General features: G+C 37.4%; 1 protein-coding gene across 2 annotated transcripts in view; it reads left to right on the top strand.

The window, feature by feature from the left end:
* The first annotated feature begins 2,210 nt into the window (after positions 1–2,210).
* atp2a3 (ATPase sarcoplasmic/endoplasmic reticulum Ca2+ transporting 3) overlaps positions 2,211–18,635 on the top strand; it is a 63,210-nt gene continuing 46,785 nt past the window's right edge. The window contains exon 1 of one of the 2 annotated variants that reach the window (XM_067405583.1): positions 2,211–2,744. In XM_067405583.1, the coding sequence (XP_067261684.1) occupies positions 2,627–2,744 (118 nt within the window). In that variant the 5' untranslated portion in view covers positions 2,211–2,626. The remainder of the gene's footprint in view (positions 2,745–18,635) is intronic. The other variant, XM_067405582.1, reaches the window with a different exon arrangement.

Below are 18,635 nucleotides of genomic sequence, written 5' to 3'. Positions count from 1 at the left end.
ATTGTACACCAGTGTGGTAAAATAGTCAGGGAAAAGGGGGAAGGATTTCCTTTCCGTAAGGACTTTGGCATTCAAGGATTTCCCTTCTATTTTTTCCTCATTTAGGGGGAGGGTGGATTGGGTTTGATGTCAAATATATAATGGTCACGCTGGTTTTACGTGAGTGTCCATTATGAAATTGTGTGGTCACATAAACTAGATATATCAAACCTTAAGTTTTGCTATCAATGTGAGATTGAGGTAGCTTTCTTCATCACAAAGGTTATATTTTAAGAATTGACAGAGGAGAGAACTGTCCTATTGCAACTGTCAACAAAATTAGATTTCCGCAGCTTCATGCTGAGTCATTTAAGTTAGGAAGCCTGAAAGTTACGCATCACACCCCAATGTACTGTTTTGGAAATGAGAAGTGGCAACTGATGTGAATTATGTCCTATTAACATTCCTTTCCAACAAGGCAATCTGATCCATCAATTTGTATTAGCGTGCTGCCTCAAGCCACTGGCTTAACCCAAGAATTCCTCTATCCAACTTTATGTGGAGTCAAGAAGGGAGTCAATATCTGAATTGATCAAGTGCAGAAAGTGATCTGAATACTGATCACCATTGCGGTATGGTGATGACTAAAGTAGGCTAGCTCTTTTCAAGTTAAGTTTATCATCATTATTGAGTACAGGCCTTTTGCCCTTTGCTTGTGATCGGACATAATGATGAAGGTTATGTTTTCAGTTGGGAAAGCTGGTCCTAGATCAGCACACAAAGCTTATGTCTAAACAGAGCTGCTGTACTTTAGAGGAAGCTGATTATGACCTGGATAGGTGGAAAGAGACCTGGGCCATTTTGAGATAAATATAGTCCTCAAAAGCACATTGTGTTCCAGAGGCAACGGTTTTAAAGTAGGGTATCCACGGTAGTCTCTGAAAAGGCTTTGTTAAGACAGCCTTACTTTGCAGAAGCATAACTATCGAAGATCTGTAGAAGTGCACTGGTCGGAGCGCGATTTCAACCACACATTTTTATCTTAGATTTTATTGGTATTTTATTGATATTTTAGGCCTATTGGTATTTGCTGATACTAGAAATTACACTTTCATTAAAATAATGGAAATGATTTGTAGAACTTCAGTGAGCGTAAAACCAGCAGATGTCCTCAGTGTACGGCATTTTTGAGCGCTCTGAAACAACGAAAAAATGTATTTGAAAAGCCTCACTTTTCCAATCACTAATGTCATGTGCTGATTGCCTGCACAACGCTGAAACAAATATTAAACTCTAACCCATGTTGTTCTCAACATGGTCAGGACACACTAGGACTTCCTCATAAATAGCATTTCTCTTTGTCACTATCCATAATATTTCTGAACTCAGAACTGAATCAATCCAGGCTGACATTTTTTTGACATGACTGCGTGATTAATTTGCCCAATGAAACCGGCTTTGGGGCGGGAAAAGAGACCTGCAAGGGCAGGGGGAGGTTGGTGGAATTGAACATGGGTTCAGTCCAAGCAATCAAACCAATGTGAAAACAGTCTGAGAGGTGAAAAGCCAAGCCAGATGGGGCTGCCAGTTTCATTTGTGATGCCAGGTTTGACCTATTACCTCATTTTCCCAAAGATCTCCTATCACTTCTGCAGGCAAGGATGATGTAACCTATAAAGTTTCTTGTTTTAACGTGAGTTTAGAAGGTGTATATTTTCTATATATAGGCATTGCACAGGGACAGATGAGAAACTATGAGCTAGGAAAGAACTGGAGCACCTTGTTCTAAATCCATCTCCCCCTCTCTGTACACTGCTGCGATAATAATGTTTTCCTTTTAAGACATTGAATTATTGGATGACAGTTTTGCAGTTTGTAATATTAGTAAATGTTTTGATTCAGATAAAAGGCAAAAGTTATACAATCTATAAATCGCTAAACTGTCTGTTCATCACATTAACACCATTGCTCTGTGCTTATTTAATAAGCAAACATAAAAGCAGTTTGTAAAATGTCAAAGGTTTCACCACTGTGGATACTGTTATTTCATATATAACGGCCAGTTAATGCTGATATAATCTATATATTAGTCATAGGCAGTCTTGACAAGTTTGAGCTGTGAGTCTGTGACGGTTTGACAAGCTCACAGATGACGCGCTCGGACCTCTACAGCTTCCTTCATCCACGACAAACTGCTCACCGTTTTATTCTCCCCCAGACACGGAAATTAGTTTGGCGCAGTTCTCGATTACAGCGGTTTTTCTTTTTCATACACATATCGCGAACGTGAGCCGCCTTTCACTTCTCTCAGGTAACGCGAGCCAATAAGAGCTTGCGGACGGTGCTCAAACAAGCGAGCTCACGGAAAAAGAGGCGGGAACCTCGCGCACCTTCAGAGGACGCGGAGCGCGTGCGCGCGCATTCACATTCACATCGCTCGAGCTCACACAGAGTAGCAGCTTCACGGGCTCAAACCGGCGGATTGCAGAAGGGGCAGGTGGACGTCTGCGTAGACTACCACCTCCGCTTGGCGGTCTGAAAGCACCTCGGTGGAAATTTAACCACTTCTCACAGCCCGTCCGTGATCTCGGTTTCATTTGTCACAAATACATGCCGTTCAAGTGCTCGTAGTAAACAGTTCCTCGAGATGGAAAACGCCCACACTAAATCTGCATCAGAAGTTTTAGCAAACTTCGGTGTGAACGAAAACACTGGACTCACGCTGGAACAAGTGAAAATTAATTTTGAAAGATATGGACCTAACGGTGAGTATCCTCTCATGCATTTACCTGGCCGTGTTTGTAAGCGTTTAATCGTGCCGGCGGAGTTGATCATATACGCAGAACACGCGTTTCCTACAGCGGAAGAAAGTTATTCTTTACAATAGGGTGCCTCGTGGGCTTTTATCTCCCTTATATCATTATAAGAAATAGGGGGAGAGGATGAGATGCCAGCATGGTGAGGTCCACAGTGGAGTGCGCTTCTGATGTTATCTCCGAAATAATAGATTATGATGCAGTCTCTCTAAGTTTTGGACTTTTACTAAGAGTAACCTTGATGCTTTGTTCAAAGGCTGTGCTGTAAATAACTCTGACTATGAGGAAAATTATTTCTTGATTCCATAGATAGTGTATAGGCTAGTGAAGTCATATCTGCCTGGCTCTCTTTTATGAGGTGGGACATTATGGCCCATGAGACAGGCATTTTCCATTCACCCCTTTTATTACCCTTAGTTTGAATTCAGGCAAATCCAAAATGATTGGCGCTCTGTAATATACCTGGCTGTGAGCCTCCGAATGGAAAACCTTCTGTTGAGGCGTCTAAGTGCACCACTGAGATGCAAGTGTCCACGTCCTGCAGGGTTTCGGACACCCCTCATTATAAGCCACCAGCTCCCACACTCAGAACAGAAGTTTTTGGCTCAAAGGCATGTGCAGGGAATAGCCGTACTTTGAAAAGGAAATATTCTTTCAAGAGATAAAGAGCGAGACCAGCATTATAGAACTTGAGAAACCTGTTTTCTACTTCCTCAGTGAGACAAAATGTTCACTTAGAAACAGTGAGCGTCAGGTTTCGTTGCCCTACTACTGCTATTTATTTCAGAGGACCATTTAAAAGAGCTTGTTTTTGTTATGTAAGACTGTACTGAACCACACTATTCTATTTTTGCTTCATATTAAGGGATGTGGGTTTCTCTTAAGAATAGTGGTACAAGCTGTGTGTCTACTAAATAAGAGAACAATCTTTGCATTTCCCCATTGTAATTGCCTAACAGTGATGAGAATATTTTTCTGACACCAGAAGCTTCATTTGTTCAGTTCACATTGCATGAATGTTGCAGGGTTGAGTAATTGAGAGTATATTATAATGAGTTATGTGAATATGTGTTTGTCCCATATAGTATCAGTTTCACTGATATCTCATCTTCTCTACAGTACACTTGACAGCAGTGGCTCTGACCAATTTTCTCTGAAGATTTAATGTCTCAATTTTTTTTTGAAAAGCATTTTTCTCTCAGTTTAGCTTGTCATTGTTGCTTTGCGGTTCCACACCCACAGTCATATCAAACTCCATAACAGAATTTGCACTTTGACACGTGACATGTTTTCCACTACAGCACATTTGTTCATACAATAACCGCTTACTTGATATTCAAATTAGAACGATGACACTTCCAAATGAACATACAGTAACAGAAGATATCATCTCAACTATCATTAATTACGAAATGAACATGAGCTAGTGTCAGCATGTGACAACCCATCACCGATTAATAAAGAATGCCCATTGCTTTTGATCTCATTACAGACTTTAATGCTGCATAAGCACATCGTCCCGTGACTTTCCACTTGGGTCGGTTAAAGCAACAGACTCATTAACTCATTACATACACACTCAGCAACACTCAACTGGGCTCTCATAAGACTGCTCTCAGTAGCCCCACACTAGATTTTAAGGAGGTTTCTCTTTAAGATGGACAAAGATTAGGTCTGAATTGATCCCTAAAGGATTCAGTGCAACAACTCCAGCCACATAAAAGTGCAATATACAGTATGCAAGATACAATAAACAATATTTGTGTGGCGGTTTGTGTCTGGCTAGGTGTTTTGTTACATGATTTGGTTGAAACATCACAGCTGCCTGAGGCCGACTTAATGGAAAAAGTAACATCTTGTTGTAGACGATGTCTCTCTCGCTTTGAGCCGTCAACTTCCTGTTTGACGTGCAGCTGAATGCCACAGGGAATACCCTTTCCTCTTTGACCTGTTTAACATTGCTGTGTATTTTGTATCTGCTTGTAGTTTATTTGCATTTTTGTGTATGTATATCTGCTTTCAGAATGCATTTAGAAGTTGTGGTATTTTTAGTTGATGTTATGCTTTAAAGTGACAGGTGTAGATGCCTTTTTGACGTTTGTTTCATTTCAAGTAATTAACTCATCTGCCTGTGATGCAGTTTTTTGGATGCAGTTCAAATTTTGTCTCACCTCCTTGTTTATTTGCATTTGTAACTGTGTGCTTTTGTCCAAAGCCTGTTTGTTTGTTTTGTGTGTGTGGGTGGGAAATGCTCCAAACCCTTTTGAGATTATTCTGACACGCTGGCACGTTGTTAATGCATGCGGACAGGAGGTTGCGTTTACCATTAAGCCATTAATCATTATTGTTTATTAGCATCCTCATTTTTTATCCCTAGAGGTAATTCTGACATGGACCTTTGCAGGATGCATCTGAAATCTAACATCAGAATTCCCCAGAAAGCGTCCCCCATTCCTCTCTTTTTGTTCTGTGGGAAACCAATGTAAAGTTACAGTATGCTTTAAGTTATGGTGACATTTCTTGAAATGATACATGACTAGAACATCCTACAGAGTACAGGCATAAAATATCAGTAACAGTACAAACTGTTTTGCAGTTGTACTTTGCACTGTACATCTTTTAACTTCCTTAAAAGGAGTGTTATAGGGATAGTTTACACCAAAATGAAAATTACCATCATTTACGTACTCTCTTATTGTTCTAAACCTGTATCACTTTTTAAAAGAAGATATTTTGAGTTTTTTTTTTTTCATGTACAATGGAAGTCAATGGTAACCAAAAAGGGTTGGTTAACAACATTCTTCAAAGTATCTTCTTTTATGTTCTGCAGACGAAAATCATGAACCACAGTGGCTACGTTTACATGCACCCAAATAATCGGCTCAATCGGATTGAAAAAAGTTAATGTAAACACCTTAATTGATCCGATTGTGCTTGATCCAAATGAAATTTCGATCGGATTGGAAGGGGTGGTTTATTCCTTTTTCTAATCCGATCCAACAGCAAAAAAATGACCATGTAAACACTTGAATCTGACTACTTTCTCAATCGTACTCCGAAGTCTCTGGGGCACATGTGCAGTGCAATGTTGACACGCATTACGCAGTGCGCAAATTCACGTTCATGTCTTTAGTTGTAAAGATGTATGCCAACAGGCAGTGGCGTAGCTGTATCCCTTCCTCATAATATTGGAAATCTTTCCATTTTAAAACAAGAAGGGGGAGCCAATGGATATCACTGGAAGCAACGTGCAAACTTTGCGCAAGTTATGCCGGTGAAAAAGTCTCAAACTCGGTCAGTATTCACTACAAAAAGTGAAAGTAAAAAGTGACGGAGCTGTCTGACGCTGCATTAACGGAGCATATTCTCTCCGAGACGAATTTCAACATAATATGCTGATAACGGTATCTAACTGTCTTAATTTATTCCATTATTTCTCTTGTGGCTACATATAGTGAAACAAATGAGTAAAATGAGTGTGAGTAAATGAAGACAGAATTTCCAATTATTGGGTGAACTATCCCTTTAAAACTATCCATTTAAAATTCTAATACAACTAGTTGGTTGACTTGGCTGGAAGATCTATTGTATACACAACAACATTAATTTGAATTGAAACAATTCTTGGATTCTTCAATTCTGGGATAAAACTACATGAAGGATGGGTAATGATGACCTGTGTGACCCCTACTCTCATCTAGAAGATGTTTAGACATGATCCTGATCTGTAGGTCAGAGAACTGACTGCGTCGTTTCTCTACTCTATTCCTTCAGTCTTTGTGATGTTCTGGCCACTGTAATGTCTAGTATTTCAAAATTAAGGATCCCATCTTCATTAATGGTATTAAAAGCCAGACTGTTAAACCCAAAATAGGGCAAATAATCAGTACAGAAAATACTTTACTGCTCACTTTTGGGCTATGCTGAATTGATGTCAACTCCATTATGTATTTCACCTGCGTGCAGAAAGAGGCCAAAGGTTAGCTGCTGTTGTAACTGCGGTGGATCGAACCCTCTGGGGTTAAATTCATTGTTAGCTTGGGTATGTGTTTCCCACAGAGATATTGTCTTAGGGAGCAGAGGTCCACATTTGCTATAAAATTGGTGGTCATACTGTTTTTGAAATGACATGTCTTTATAATTCATTTTTAAGGACTGTCTAGTTTGCCCTTTTTTATTTCAGACCTATACTAATCTCTGTAACTTTCTACACTGCTAAAATAGATTTTGTGTGTGTGTGTGTGTGTGGAAGAAGCAGCTTTCATACTTACAGCTGTGATCTAAGGACTCTACAGAGGATGTTTGGTGGTTAGATCTTTGTGGTGCAGAGTTTTGCGCGCGTTATGGGAGTGTGCAGTGCGTGTGTTTTTGTAAGCTGTACTGCCATTTGGCATGGGTAATACTACTGTATATAATACACACACTGACCTTAAGCCATTCTCAGAGGACCCTGTTTATGTCACTGCTCTTTGTCTTCCTCCCTCTCAATATCATCTGTGTGAAACTTATGTTTGGATGGTTTTGTTTCCTCCTTGTCAGAACTCCCAAGTTACAGCAGGACCAGAATACTAAAATGCTTATTATTCATACAACGGCTCTTTGAGCCTTCTAACAATTGAGCTGTGGGTTTTATTAAAAAAAATAAATGTTTTTTAAAATGCCACAGTCTCCACTGGGGTTTGAACAATTGATGCAATAAGAAGTTTAAAGTATACTATTGTCACAATTTTCATTTCTCTATATGGTTTTTGAAAGAACAGTTCAGACTCCAATACAAAATTAAAACTGCTACGAGAAGTCATATGTCCGAGGCAATGACGCAAAATCTAATGATTATTCCCTCTCCATTAGTCTCTCTTGATGTGTTTGATTTAGGGCTGTCACTAACGATTATTTTGGTAATCGAGTAATCAGTCGATTATTTGGATGATTAACCAAGTAATCTGATATTTTTTGTGGTAATAAAAATAGACCTAAGCAAAGACCTAAGCATTTAAAATGACTTAAAATGCAATAACAATGAGGCAATAATATTTGGTTCAAATAAAGTATCAAAAGCAAGTAAGGGTTTTATAGAAAAACACTGTTAAAATACATAACATAAACAATCATCTTATGTACATTATGTATTATAACAAATGCCTGCAGAGGGCACCAACGACCTGGTGTTGTTACACTTTACAGCAGATCAAATCCTTGTTTAAAGGCTCTCTAAGCGATTCTAAGCGGAGTAACTTCCTGTTGACGTTCAAAGTGTTGTCAAACAAAACAGAGGCTAGCTAGACCCTCCCTCCTACTCCTCCTGGCCCTCCCCTCCGTGCTTCCTGAAACAGTCATGAACGCGCATTTAAAATGTAAGTAGCTTGCGTATTGACGCTGCTTGTCGGTTATTGGCTGGAACATGTTTATTATGTTAAGTGGTCCAGGCTGCACCAGTTTGTTTTTGTTGCCGTTTTGGAGCTTGTGGCGACTACAGAGACCGCTTTTTTTTTTTTTTACAGTGTGTTCAGGGGACAGGCAGCTAGCGGATAGTGAGGAGATGTTTGCTGTATGTGAAAAATGTTTTGGCCTAAAAACACATGACTTCGCTTAGAGCACCTTTAATATTGGCCAAACAACATTTAATTCAAATGTTTAATTAATCTTTAATATTAAGCCACTTATTTACCATAGAAATGCACATCAAAACATACAAACTCAGAGCGAGGGTTTAAACTTTTATTTTGAAATTATGATGAACAGTTATGGTGCATACAAGTCATGTAGAAAAGATCGTATTTACGAGATGAATGCACAGGAAGTCATAAATACAAGTGGGAAGCTCTGGATTTTCTTTAAGCCCCAATCTTTGTGAGCTGGGGGCATGTCATGACATGGCTAAATATCACAATATTTAGCAGTGACATTGTCAGGCTTTTTTATTTACAACAAAATAATTTCCTGCACAAAATATAATAGCACTGTAATATAACAATATAATATGTAAACGCTAAAGTTTACAGTGGCTTCATAAATTAATTAAATACATGAAAAAGCAAAATACCTGATGCACATTCTTTATTCTTCATTTTCTAGAAGTAGATTTCAAAAACCTTGCTGTATTTTTGTGTAGTTAATGAAGAGAAGGTACACCGCCATCTTGCTCTGACGAAAGTGACTTGAATGCACCTGACATCGTAAACACAACTTCTCACCTGGTAAATGCGAACTTCCCAGGAGGACTTGAACACACCATTAGCACAAAACAGTGATGCACAGTCTCTGTTAAAAGTGAAACCACTGAATTAACCTTTTCAACAACCCAATAAGCGCACTTAACCATTTTCTGTAGGCCTTCTGTATTTTTCTCTATTAACCACAAGAAAATGGCTAGCTATCAGCTAGTGCGAACCACAGAATACGGCTCATGCCAGCTCTACAAGTGGTGCATTTCTCACTGCTCCTCTTAACATTACATCTAAAGCCACCTGCAATGTTGCACCTTAGTGTGTGATCATATCAGTTCTGTTTTTATAAAAAAAAAGCAGAAAAAGTAAAATGCAGAGGTTTTTGAAGCATCATGTTGCATTGGTGCATCATTTTACTGTAATTTCTTAACTCCAACACACATAATCGTGCACACAGAGAATAATAATGCAGATATATTTTGTCTTTTTATGTTCCTTGCCTGAATAGCTATTTGTTTTTATTGATTTTTGTTTTGTTTCCATGCTTGTTTGAGTGAAGGAAGTAAAGTGAGGCTATAGCGTTATCATTAGCACATCTTGTGTGTGTGTGCGTGTGTCTGTGTGTTTGTGTGATCTGCTTCTAACTTGTCACTCAGCTCTCATTCTCACCTCCCACTTCTGCTCACAGCATCACCTCCTTGTGGCAAACCGCTCATTTGACTCAGCCTGCATGAGTGTAGCGTTTTTATTAATTACAATCATTTCTCTTTGGTGGCTGATGTGTACACAGGTTGCTAAATAGAAAATGTTTCTGTGTTCCTGTATGTCTGTCTAGCGTTTATGAATGAGTTTGTGTGCGTGTTCCTTTGCAGACACAGTCCTGTCTGTTCAGCTGTCGGATTTCCCTGATCTGCAGGCCAGGTATAAGAAAGAAAATGTGTAAAGAAGTGTAGCTTAGCTGATTTAACCCTGTGTTGGAAACCTAGGTTAGAGTAGCCAGCACTGTTCAAGATTTTCGCTCTCCACACAAACTTATACAGGGCTTTCTCAATAGTTGTTCCAAACCTGTATGACTTTATTTCTTCTTTGAAACATAGAAGATATTTTGACACATGTATCTTCTTCTTCTTTTTTTTTCTTCTTCTTTTTTTTGTCAGTGGTCAGTGGTCAGTGGTCCCCAAAACTGTTTCTAAAAATACCTTATTTTGTGAAAATCATACATGTGAACATCATGGAACATCATGAGAGTGAATAAATGATGTAAGAATTACAAATTTTTTTTTTTAGGGTGAACTATACCTTTAAGACCTATTAGTCAGCTAGTTGTGCAGGCAACCCACCACATTGTTGGATGTTCCCTCTCTTTTTTCCTTCTTTGTGCTTGTGTGTACTTCGGTGTATTCGTTGTAGTTGGTAACTGTACTTGATACTCTGTGTTTCTAAATGGAAACATCCAAAAATCATCCATTCAGTTTCCCTTGAGTGAGAAATGATTTATGTTGCGCATGTATGCGAGTTGCAGATGTGAAGGTTGTTCTGTTAAAGCTGAGGATCACTGTGAGTGATGTGTTGATGGTTGCTGTGCAGTGTCAACTTTGTGTGAGACTAGAGCTTCCCACTTTAGAGAGAAGCAATATCATTGCTTTGAGCTGGCAATGAAGTAGAAAATGAAATGAAACATTTAAATCTGAAATGTAGAATTAGTGTATGCCAGAATAGTTATGCATGTATTCCATGTGTGTTCAAATGACTCTGAGGTGTACATCAGTATACTGTAACTCAGGGTTTGTTTCATTATTAAACCTACTGTGAACTATAAACAGATTCAGAACCCCCTAAGTTCCAGAGATTAATGACTGTCTCACATGAAATGAAGGAAAGTTTGCAAATTAGTCCCATAATATGAGCAGTGTATCTCTCTCTCTGTTTTCCCTCTTTTTATGCAGTATTATGAGTAAACCTCTTTGAAGTTGTGAAGAGTCAAATAATTACATCCCTGTATTCATCACTCATAATTTATTTTCCAGAAACTTCATACTGTGTATCATAACCTCATAATGTATTACTTAGTGTTGTGCATGAATAGTACTAGGATGCTTTATAATACTATAATAATGATGTAGGGGTATCATAGGGGTGTTAATGCATACAGCGGCAAAGCCGCTCACTGAGAGTTGGCAATGTCTTTTTTGGCAACGTGGGTAAAAATAACCGTCGGCGATGCAACAAGTTGAGCAACTTTAGAGTTCAACTTTATGCAAATAAGTAGCCACTTCCAACATTGGAGCTCACATGGTCCACCACTTGATACAGCTGGACTTGGAGGAATCCCTACAAGAAACCCCCAAAGACTTGGCAACCTCCTTAATCACTGTACACTATGTGTAAACTTTATGCCAATTGTTTTCCGGGTGACCCTCACTTTGAAGTTTAACTTGAGATTTTGCATGTTTAGTATTGTTTATATTCATTAACCCATTGTCCAGTATTTTTGTGCTTTTACTACTCCTTCTGTAGTTTTACAAATCAGATAATGAGTGTTTTATTTAAAATAATGGAAAGTTGCACTTACAGTAACTCTAAAGTCTTTTGCATTCTAGTATACTTCAGTAACTCCAGCATGACTGCATTAGAATTCCTTCCAAGTTATTTTGAGAAGCTGAAGGAGGCCTGGAACTTCTGTTTTAATGACTACTTGGTAAATGGCACTTAAAGCAGGGAATTATTTTCTGCCTTCAACGTACAGTACATTCATCTCAAGACTTGGTTCACATGAATTCAAACAGCATTTTGATTTATAATAGTATAGTGTTGTTGTGATAATTTAAGTGGGTATAAATCAAGAGTAGGATTTATATTGTCTAACATTTATTTTGGGTGTTTCAGCCATGTCCATGAGCCAGGTGGTCATGGCAACTACTCTTAAAACTTAATGTTTTCATGGTTGAAACTGACTGAAACTGACGGAAATGGAGAAAGTAGATCTGAAACATCATCTGATTTTTTTTTTTTTTTTTTTCCCTGAACAAATCTGAATGAAAACCTAACCCTAAATATTTAACTTTGGCAAATAACTGGAATTGCGGGGTTTAGGCTATGGACTTGCAACTTCAGTTCATCCAACACCCAATGGATAGAACCACACTGCCCTTTTTTTATCGATAATCTCTTAAAATATGGATGCTACATTCATTTTAATGCAACTTCAATCAGTGGGGTCAAAACATATGTCCTGTGATTATTATTGGCCAATAGTGGTGGTATATCGTTAGACACAATTAACCAGTAGAAATCAACTATGTCTCTATTGCGTTTACGTTCACGTGACATTGTCGTGCTGCCTTGTCACAAAAGCTTATCATTTGAATGTGTTTTTTGGACTTGCATTTTAAAAACAAGTGATTTTAAACCATTCAAGCACAATAAGTACCGTAAGAGGACTCATTTTTGTATATACACGCTCTGTCTAAGAGACTTTTTCTGAGCACAGCACACACCTGAAACGCGCAAACAGCATGTGAGTACTGAAATTAGTTCTTTTTGTCACCTTATTGGGCTTGAACGCTCAAATGCACACATTTATGTGACGAAATGCCTGTCTTTTGCGAGTATCCTCGTAAACAGTTGTTTAAGTCTTATAAGTAAATATAAACAGTTGAGAAAGAATACGCATGTGTATCAGTAAATTAGTGCATTCATTCATAGTCAACACAGCCTTGTATATCTGCTGCTGTTTGTGTCAACCATGTTGTTAACCAAACAATCTCATTGCTCTTGGCTGAATCACTTTTGTAACTTTATTAAGATTAAATGTATTTTCAGTTTACACTATTAAATATACTGCATAGACTAGTTTTGGGTGAACTATCCCTTTAATGTTTTAGAGGTAAAGAAATTGCTAATTTAATATTTTAAAGATAAAATACAACAAAGGAATCATTCACAGTAATTTAGGAAGTAATTGGAGTCAAAGTTAGTTCAGTTTAGCTGTGAGCTCAACTAGACCACACTTTCACTGCATCCTGCTGTGTGCTGCCATGCTTTCACTTCTGAACACTGTTCAGAAATTTCCTCCTACTTCCCCGGGTGCAGACGTTACAGGCTCTGTGTGTTGTTGGCAACCGTTTCCAGGAAGTGTTTCCCCTCTCCCACTGACTGGTGTGTAAACAGACAGCCACTTGTTTTCATTTACTGTGTGGTTGTAGAGTGAAAGAAAGAGAGAACGATAGTTGAAAAAGAGGGTGGAAGAGTAGAGCAAGATGAATTTGATGGAGGACAACAAAGCGAGCTTGTGTGTGTGTGTGTGTGTGTGTTATGCGTGAGGGCAGGGTAAAGTCACGATGTAGGAATGTGTCTGGGGCAGAAGAGCAGACACGGCCCATATGACTCTGAGGGGAATCCTTGGCACACACGGACAGGGAACTCCTTCCATCCCTCCTTTCTTTCTCTGTCTTTCCCACACTCCTTCCTCCCACCAAGGTTTTTTGTGTCCAGGCTGGCTGTAAGAACTGCCTATAGAGTATTAGTTTCTCACTAAGAATTCACCTTTTTTCTCTCTAATTTGAGATTAAGTTTAAGTTTCTTTAATATTTGCAAGGTAATGTGCTCCTAGATCAGCAGAAACCTTCACCTAGAACTAGGGAGCTAAAACGACAAGAGGACAACGTTCCCTGGTAAACACACACATACGCAACTGGAAAGAGAGGGGAAACTCAGGGCCATTACTCCCCCTGTCCTACCTCCCACTTTTTCCACACCACTGGAGGAACATGCTGCTGCTCTGTGAGGTGATTTCTTTCCACAACAGACTTCAGATGAGTTCATATTGCTCTTACATAATATCATGTTGAATTAGAGCTGAACCCACTATAGACTGTGCCATTGGGTTCAGGATTCAAAAGAGACCTGCAGTCTTTTAATGCTGTTAAATGAAAAGGGCCTCAAGATGAATTAGGGAAATTCTTGCACCGTTCTAAGCTGTCCAGGTGTCTCAATGCTGATGCAGTAGTTGAATTCTGTTGCAAAGAAGAGGCTTTTTTTTTCATTGATTTAATGGATGGTCACTGCAGATATATTGTAAGATTGTTTGATATTTTGAGGAGGTGGCTGTTTACATTTGTTCTGTTTGTATGTTCATGTTTAGTAGCATTCTGAATGAACTAGAACATACATAAATACTTAATTCTAAAATCAGATAATTAATCATTAGAAAGGTGAAATAGAATTCATCATTCTGAAGCATACATTTCTGAAATGCACTACGGTTCAAAATTTTGGGCTCAGTAAGACTTTTTTTTAAAGCTAAATCAAATAAATTAATACTTTTATTTTGCAAGGGCACATTAGGTTGATCAAAAGTGACAAAGACATTTATGTTATCATATAAATATTTTTATTTCAAATAAATGCTATTGAACACTGGAAAAAAAAATCACAGTTTCCATAAAATAATGCAGATCTGTTTTCAACATTGTTAATAATACAAAATGTTTCTTGAGCAGCAAATCAGCATATTCAAATGAATTCTGAAGAATCATGTGACACTGAAGACTGGAGTAATGGCTGTTGAAAATTCAGCTTTGCGTTCAGTTATAAATTATATTTTAAAATATATTAAAATAAAAAACTGATTGTAAAAATGTAGCCTATTTCACAATATGGCTGTTGTTACTGTATTTTTGATCAAATAAATGCTCACCAAATGTCTTGGTAAGCATTAAAGATGTCTTTTAAAAACATAAAAAAAAAAAAAAAATCATACTGACTATAAACTTTTGAAAGGTATAGTACTTAATTTTGAAATACTAGTCTAACTCTGGAATTCTAAATTCTAGAATACTACATTTTAGGGTTCAAAACTTTTAAGTAGACACTTAAAACTATAAGCTGTTTTATTCTGAATAAACCTAAAATTTTAAATTTTCACATTTAAAATTTCGTAGTAGATTATTTTGAAATACCTGGTAGATAATTATGGTCTAGAATAGTGTTGCCACAATACCAAAATTTCAGTAGTCAGTACCAATATTTCACAGTTCTCGGATACCAATTTTGGTACCATAGAAATAGCTTACTATTTTTTTTTAAACTATTTATTTTATTTATTTATTTTTTTTTATTTGAAAATTAAAAAATATTAAATAAATGAAATTAGTTGATTATTTATGATATTAATAGTTATAAGTAAATGGTACATTAACATGTTAGCATGTAGCCTTCAAATATCGTTCAATTAAATAAACATTGCATTTAAAACTATCTAAAGAACAGTTAGTAATAAAATAAAAAAAACAAAGAAACATTACAGGTAACAGAACAGGTGGCAGGTCTATTGCACTTATGCTGCTAGACTTGATGCACAGATCTATTTTGACAAATCAGATTTTTTATTTTTTTTATCCCTTTTAAACATTGCAAATTTAGTTTCAGTCCCACATTTTGATGTTTGTCACTCCTAAAACTTTGCAGTTTGTACTTGGCTGAATGAAAAAATGATGAATGGTTATACACATCACGCGAGCAATTTTATATACAGAAAGCGAGCAAAGAGCACTTCCTTTTTATAATCAATAAAACTGATATAACTCGCATTATAATCAAAAAGTCTGTCTATATCGCACAGTGAATCTCTTATTTACCTTGTGTTTGTACTTTGTTGGTTATAGGCATGTGACGGTATCAAATTTTCATGTTGCGATTAATTGATGAAGCTTTTATCACGGTATACGGTATTATCACGATATTAAAATAAATTGCAAAACCATTTTTGTCATTGTTTAACAGGTTTAAGAACTCTTTTTGTAATAAAACAAAACCACTCTGACTGAAATTTTCAAACAGATTAAAATGCAAAAGAATTAGGCTATAAAGAACAACAGATAACACTTTACTCTATTTAATGCATTAACTAAGATTGAGCAATAGCTATATTTGTTACATAAAGTGTTATTTTCTGTTAATGTTAGTTTAGAAACAACTGATCATTGTTAGTTTTATCTCAGGTCCATTTAAAATAAGTTATTTTGATTTTAGTAATGTTATTAAACAGTAACTAAGAAATTAACAATAATAATTAATACTTTATAAGTATTTTTATTGTCAGTTTAGTGATAATGAATTGACATGTTAACTAATGAAGCTGTATGTGTTCAAAGTTTTACTGAACAATAACAAATAATCAGAACATTTCTAATCATTAGGGCATGTTGTAGTCCAGATTAAAATATAAAAATGTTTAGGTTTGAAAATACATATCCTTTTAAGTCTTTAAGTATTCAGTATTTAGTGCTGTGATGAGATTACAAAAAATGAATGGCTGTTTGAAGCATTTTAAAAACTTCACTAGCGCAGTTACTTTGTTTGCGTGGTTTCCGTGGTAACCGCTGCACGCTGCTGTCAGAGAGTGAACGCGCACTTTCATTCAGCTCGTCTCCTTCACTGGTTCCGCCATGTGCTTCTCCTGCACGTTGGGATTGTTTACATCTGAGCGCGTGTCCTTTTGACGCAGAATACAGCGGTGTTGTGCATTTTATACGATTGATGGGTAAAGTATTCTTAATTGCCTTATTAAAAAAAAAAAAATTGGTAATAAATTATTATTTACGGTATTCTGAAGTGCCGACGATTACAATATCGTGCATATTCATTATCGCGATTTATCGCATTACCGAATATCGGCACAAGTCTAGTTGGTTATAATGAAACAATTCATGAATTGACATGGTACTCCGTACTACCGGTATTCCACAAAGGCTGGTATCATTACATTTTTTTAAAAAGTATATCGCTTTGTACAGTATAGTCTAAAACTCAGAATATTGAATAGTTTTCATAAAGTCAGACAGTGCTTCTGTAGCTGGTAATTCAGCAAGGAAAACTGTATGGGATTTTCTTTCTTCCTGTAATATATGCACAGTGCCCCCAAAGAGACAAGAATGACTCACAGATATCGGGACATTTGAAGTATATCACTGCGCTTATATCACAAAAAAAAAAAAAGAGCTCTCAAGTTCAGATTCTCAGGTTCTCTAGTACAGACAGATCTCATTGCCTGAGGGAAGATGAAGAGAAGAATCTGCTCTGTTCTTCAAAGCAGAACACACTCTTTCATGCCTTTCTTCCTCCCTCTCATTCACTTCTAAATCTGAATCATCTCATTCCTTCCATTCACGCATCTTCATTACAAAAAACCATTAAGAAGCCGAATAAGACTGAACATTATTAAGTAAACATGCAGTCATGATTGCTTGTGTTTTCCTCCAGTACAATTTTTTCCCAAGCATCGCTGGAAATTCAGTCACAGACGGGCTAAATGTGTGTGTATGTATTAAGACTGTTTGGCCGTGTGCCTTCTTTTTTGAAAGGGAAGTGGGAATCTTTATGCTTTACTGCTGCAGGTCTCCCTCCACAAGCCAGTTTCATCTTGGTTTCCACTGTACGTGCACTTAGCCTGTTCCCATCTGCTGCCCAGAGTATTGACCCATGACGACGTCATGGCTTGCACGACTTGTTCCTGTTCCTATCTACGTGATTATGAGACAAAAATTGAGTTTATAGAAAATGAGAGGAAAGGAGTGGCAGGGAAGCCCCCTTTCTGTAACTTCAAGTATGAGACAAAGGCCAGTGCAACCTATGTTTCTCTTGGTTATCAGAATTGATATGAATGCAGGCTTTCCCAGCGCGCAGCAGTGAAACTCCTGATTGTATCTGCACTACACAAGGCTAATTTTGACCCAAGTACACACAAACACATGCTCGTTGGAATTCAGGAACACCCTGTATTTTCTCTCACTATCTTTTGAATCGGTTCCAAGGATTTTCCATTGTGCTTTCTCTTTGGTCCATTCATGAACAGTCTCCCTGAAACAAATGTTCTTGTCCACTTTGTGTACCTTTTGTCAAGCGATATCAGAAATAGTGATTAGTTAATGAAAAGCTTTGACAGTCAGATAGCAAGCCGTAATTGCGCCTATAGCATCATCAGTGTGAATTGCTAATGAGGCCTCATTTACAATCTCATAGACAGACATGCATGCTTAACTGCACAAGATTTCAGAGTGGAGCCTCAACAAAGAGGGCATCTGTGTTGTAATTATGATGTGCGTGTGTGTGAGAGAGAGGTCTGTGAAGCTCCGCCCCCTCCCACTCTCCACATGCTCTTCGGCTCCCACACGCTCTGACTTGAGAATCTTCTAGAACTGACTAAACAGCAGTGTGTAGGCCACAGAGCGCGTCTAAGTCGTATGACTCGTTCACAATGCCAGATATGTTTGTTTCATTAAATTCTCCATCTTCGAGAGAGGAAGCACATTCACTAAATAAACGCCATCACAGTTGGTGGTCCATCTGTACATTTTCCACCCCAGATGATATTCTTTGTGTACAGTATTTTACAATTTACATTTAACAGGCCGTATGCTCATGTACCTGCTGTGGATTTTATTACATCACTCTAGAAGCTCAAAGAAGCCATTTTATTTTGAATGGATTTGATTTTCTAAAAGAAAATTGAAAGAATTTTTTTTTTTTTTTTTTATAGAAATGTCTTGTAAATAAATTGTTTTGTGACAAGTGAGGATGGACCTATATTAAACTTCTGGCAATCCCTATAAGCTGATCAATAACTGATATATGAATGATATTAAAATTCAATAGTATTTTGTCAAAAAAAAAA

The sequence above is a fragment of the Chanodichthys erythropterus genome, chromosome 13, assembly GCF_024489055.1.
Source record: "Chanodichthys erythropterus isolate Z2021 chromosome 13, ASM2448905v1, whole genome shotgun sequence".
NCBI classification, from domain to species: domain Eukaryota; kingdom Metazoa; phylum Chordata; class Actinopteri; order Cypriniformes; family Xenocyprididae; genus Chanodichthys; species Chanodichthys erythropterus.
Note: the sequence above shows the minus strand (reverse complement) of the source record. Positions and strands in the feature narration are given on the sequence as shown.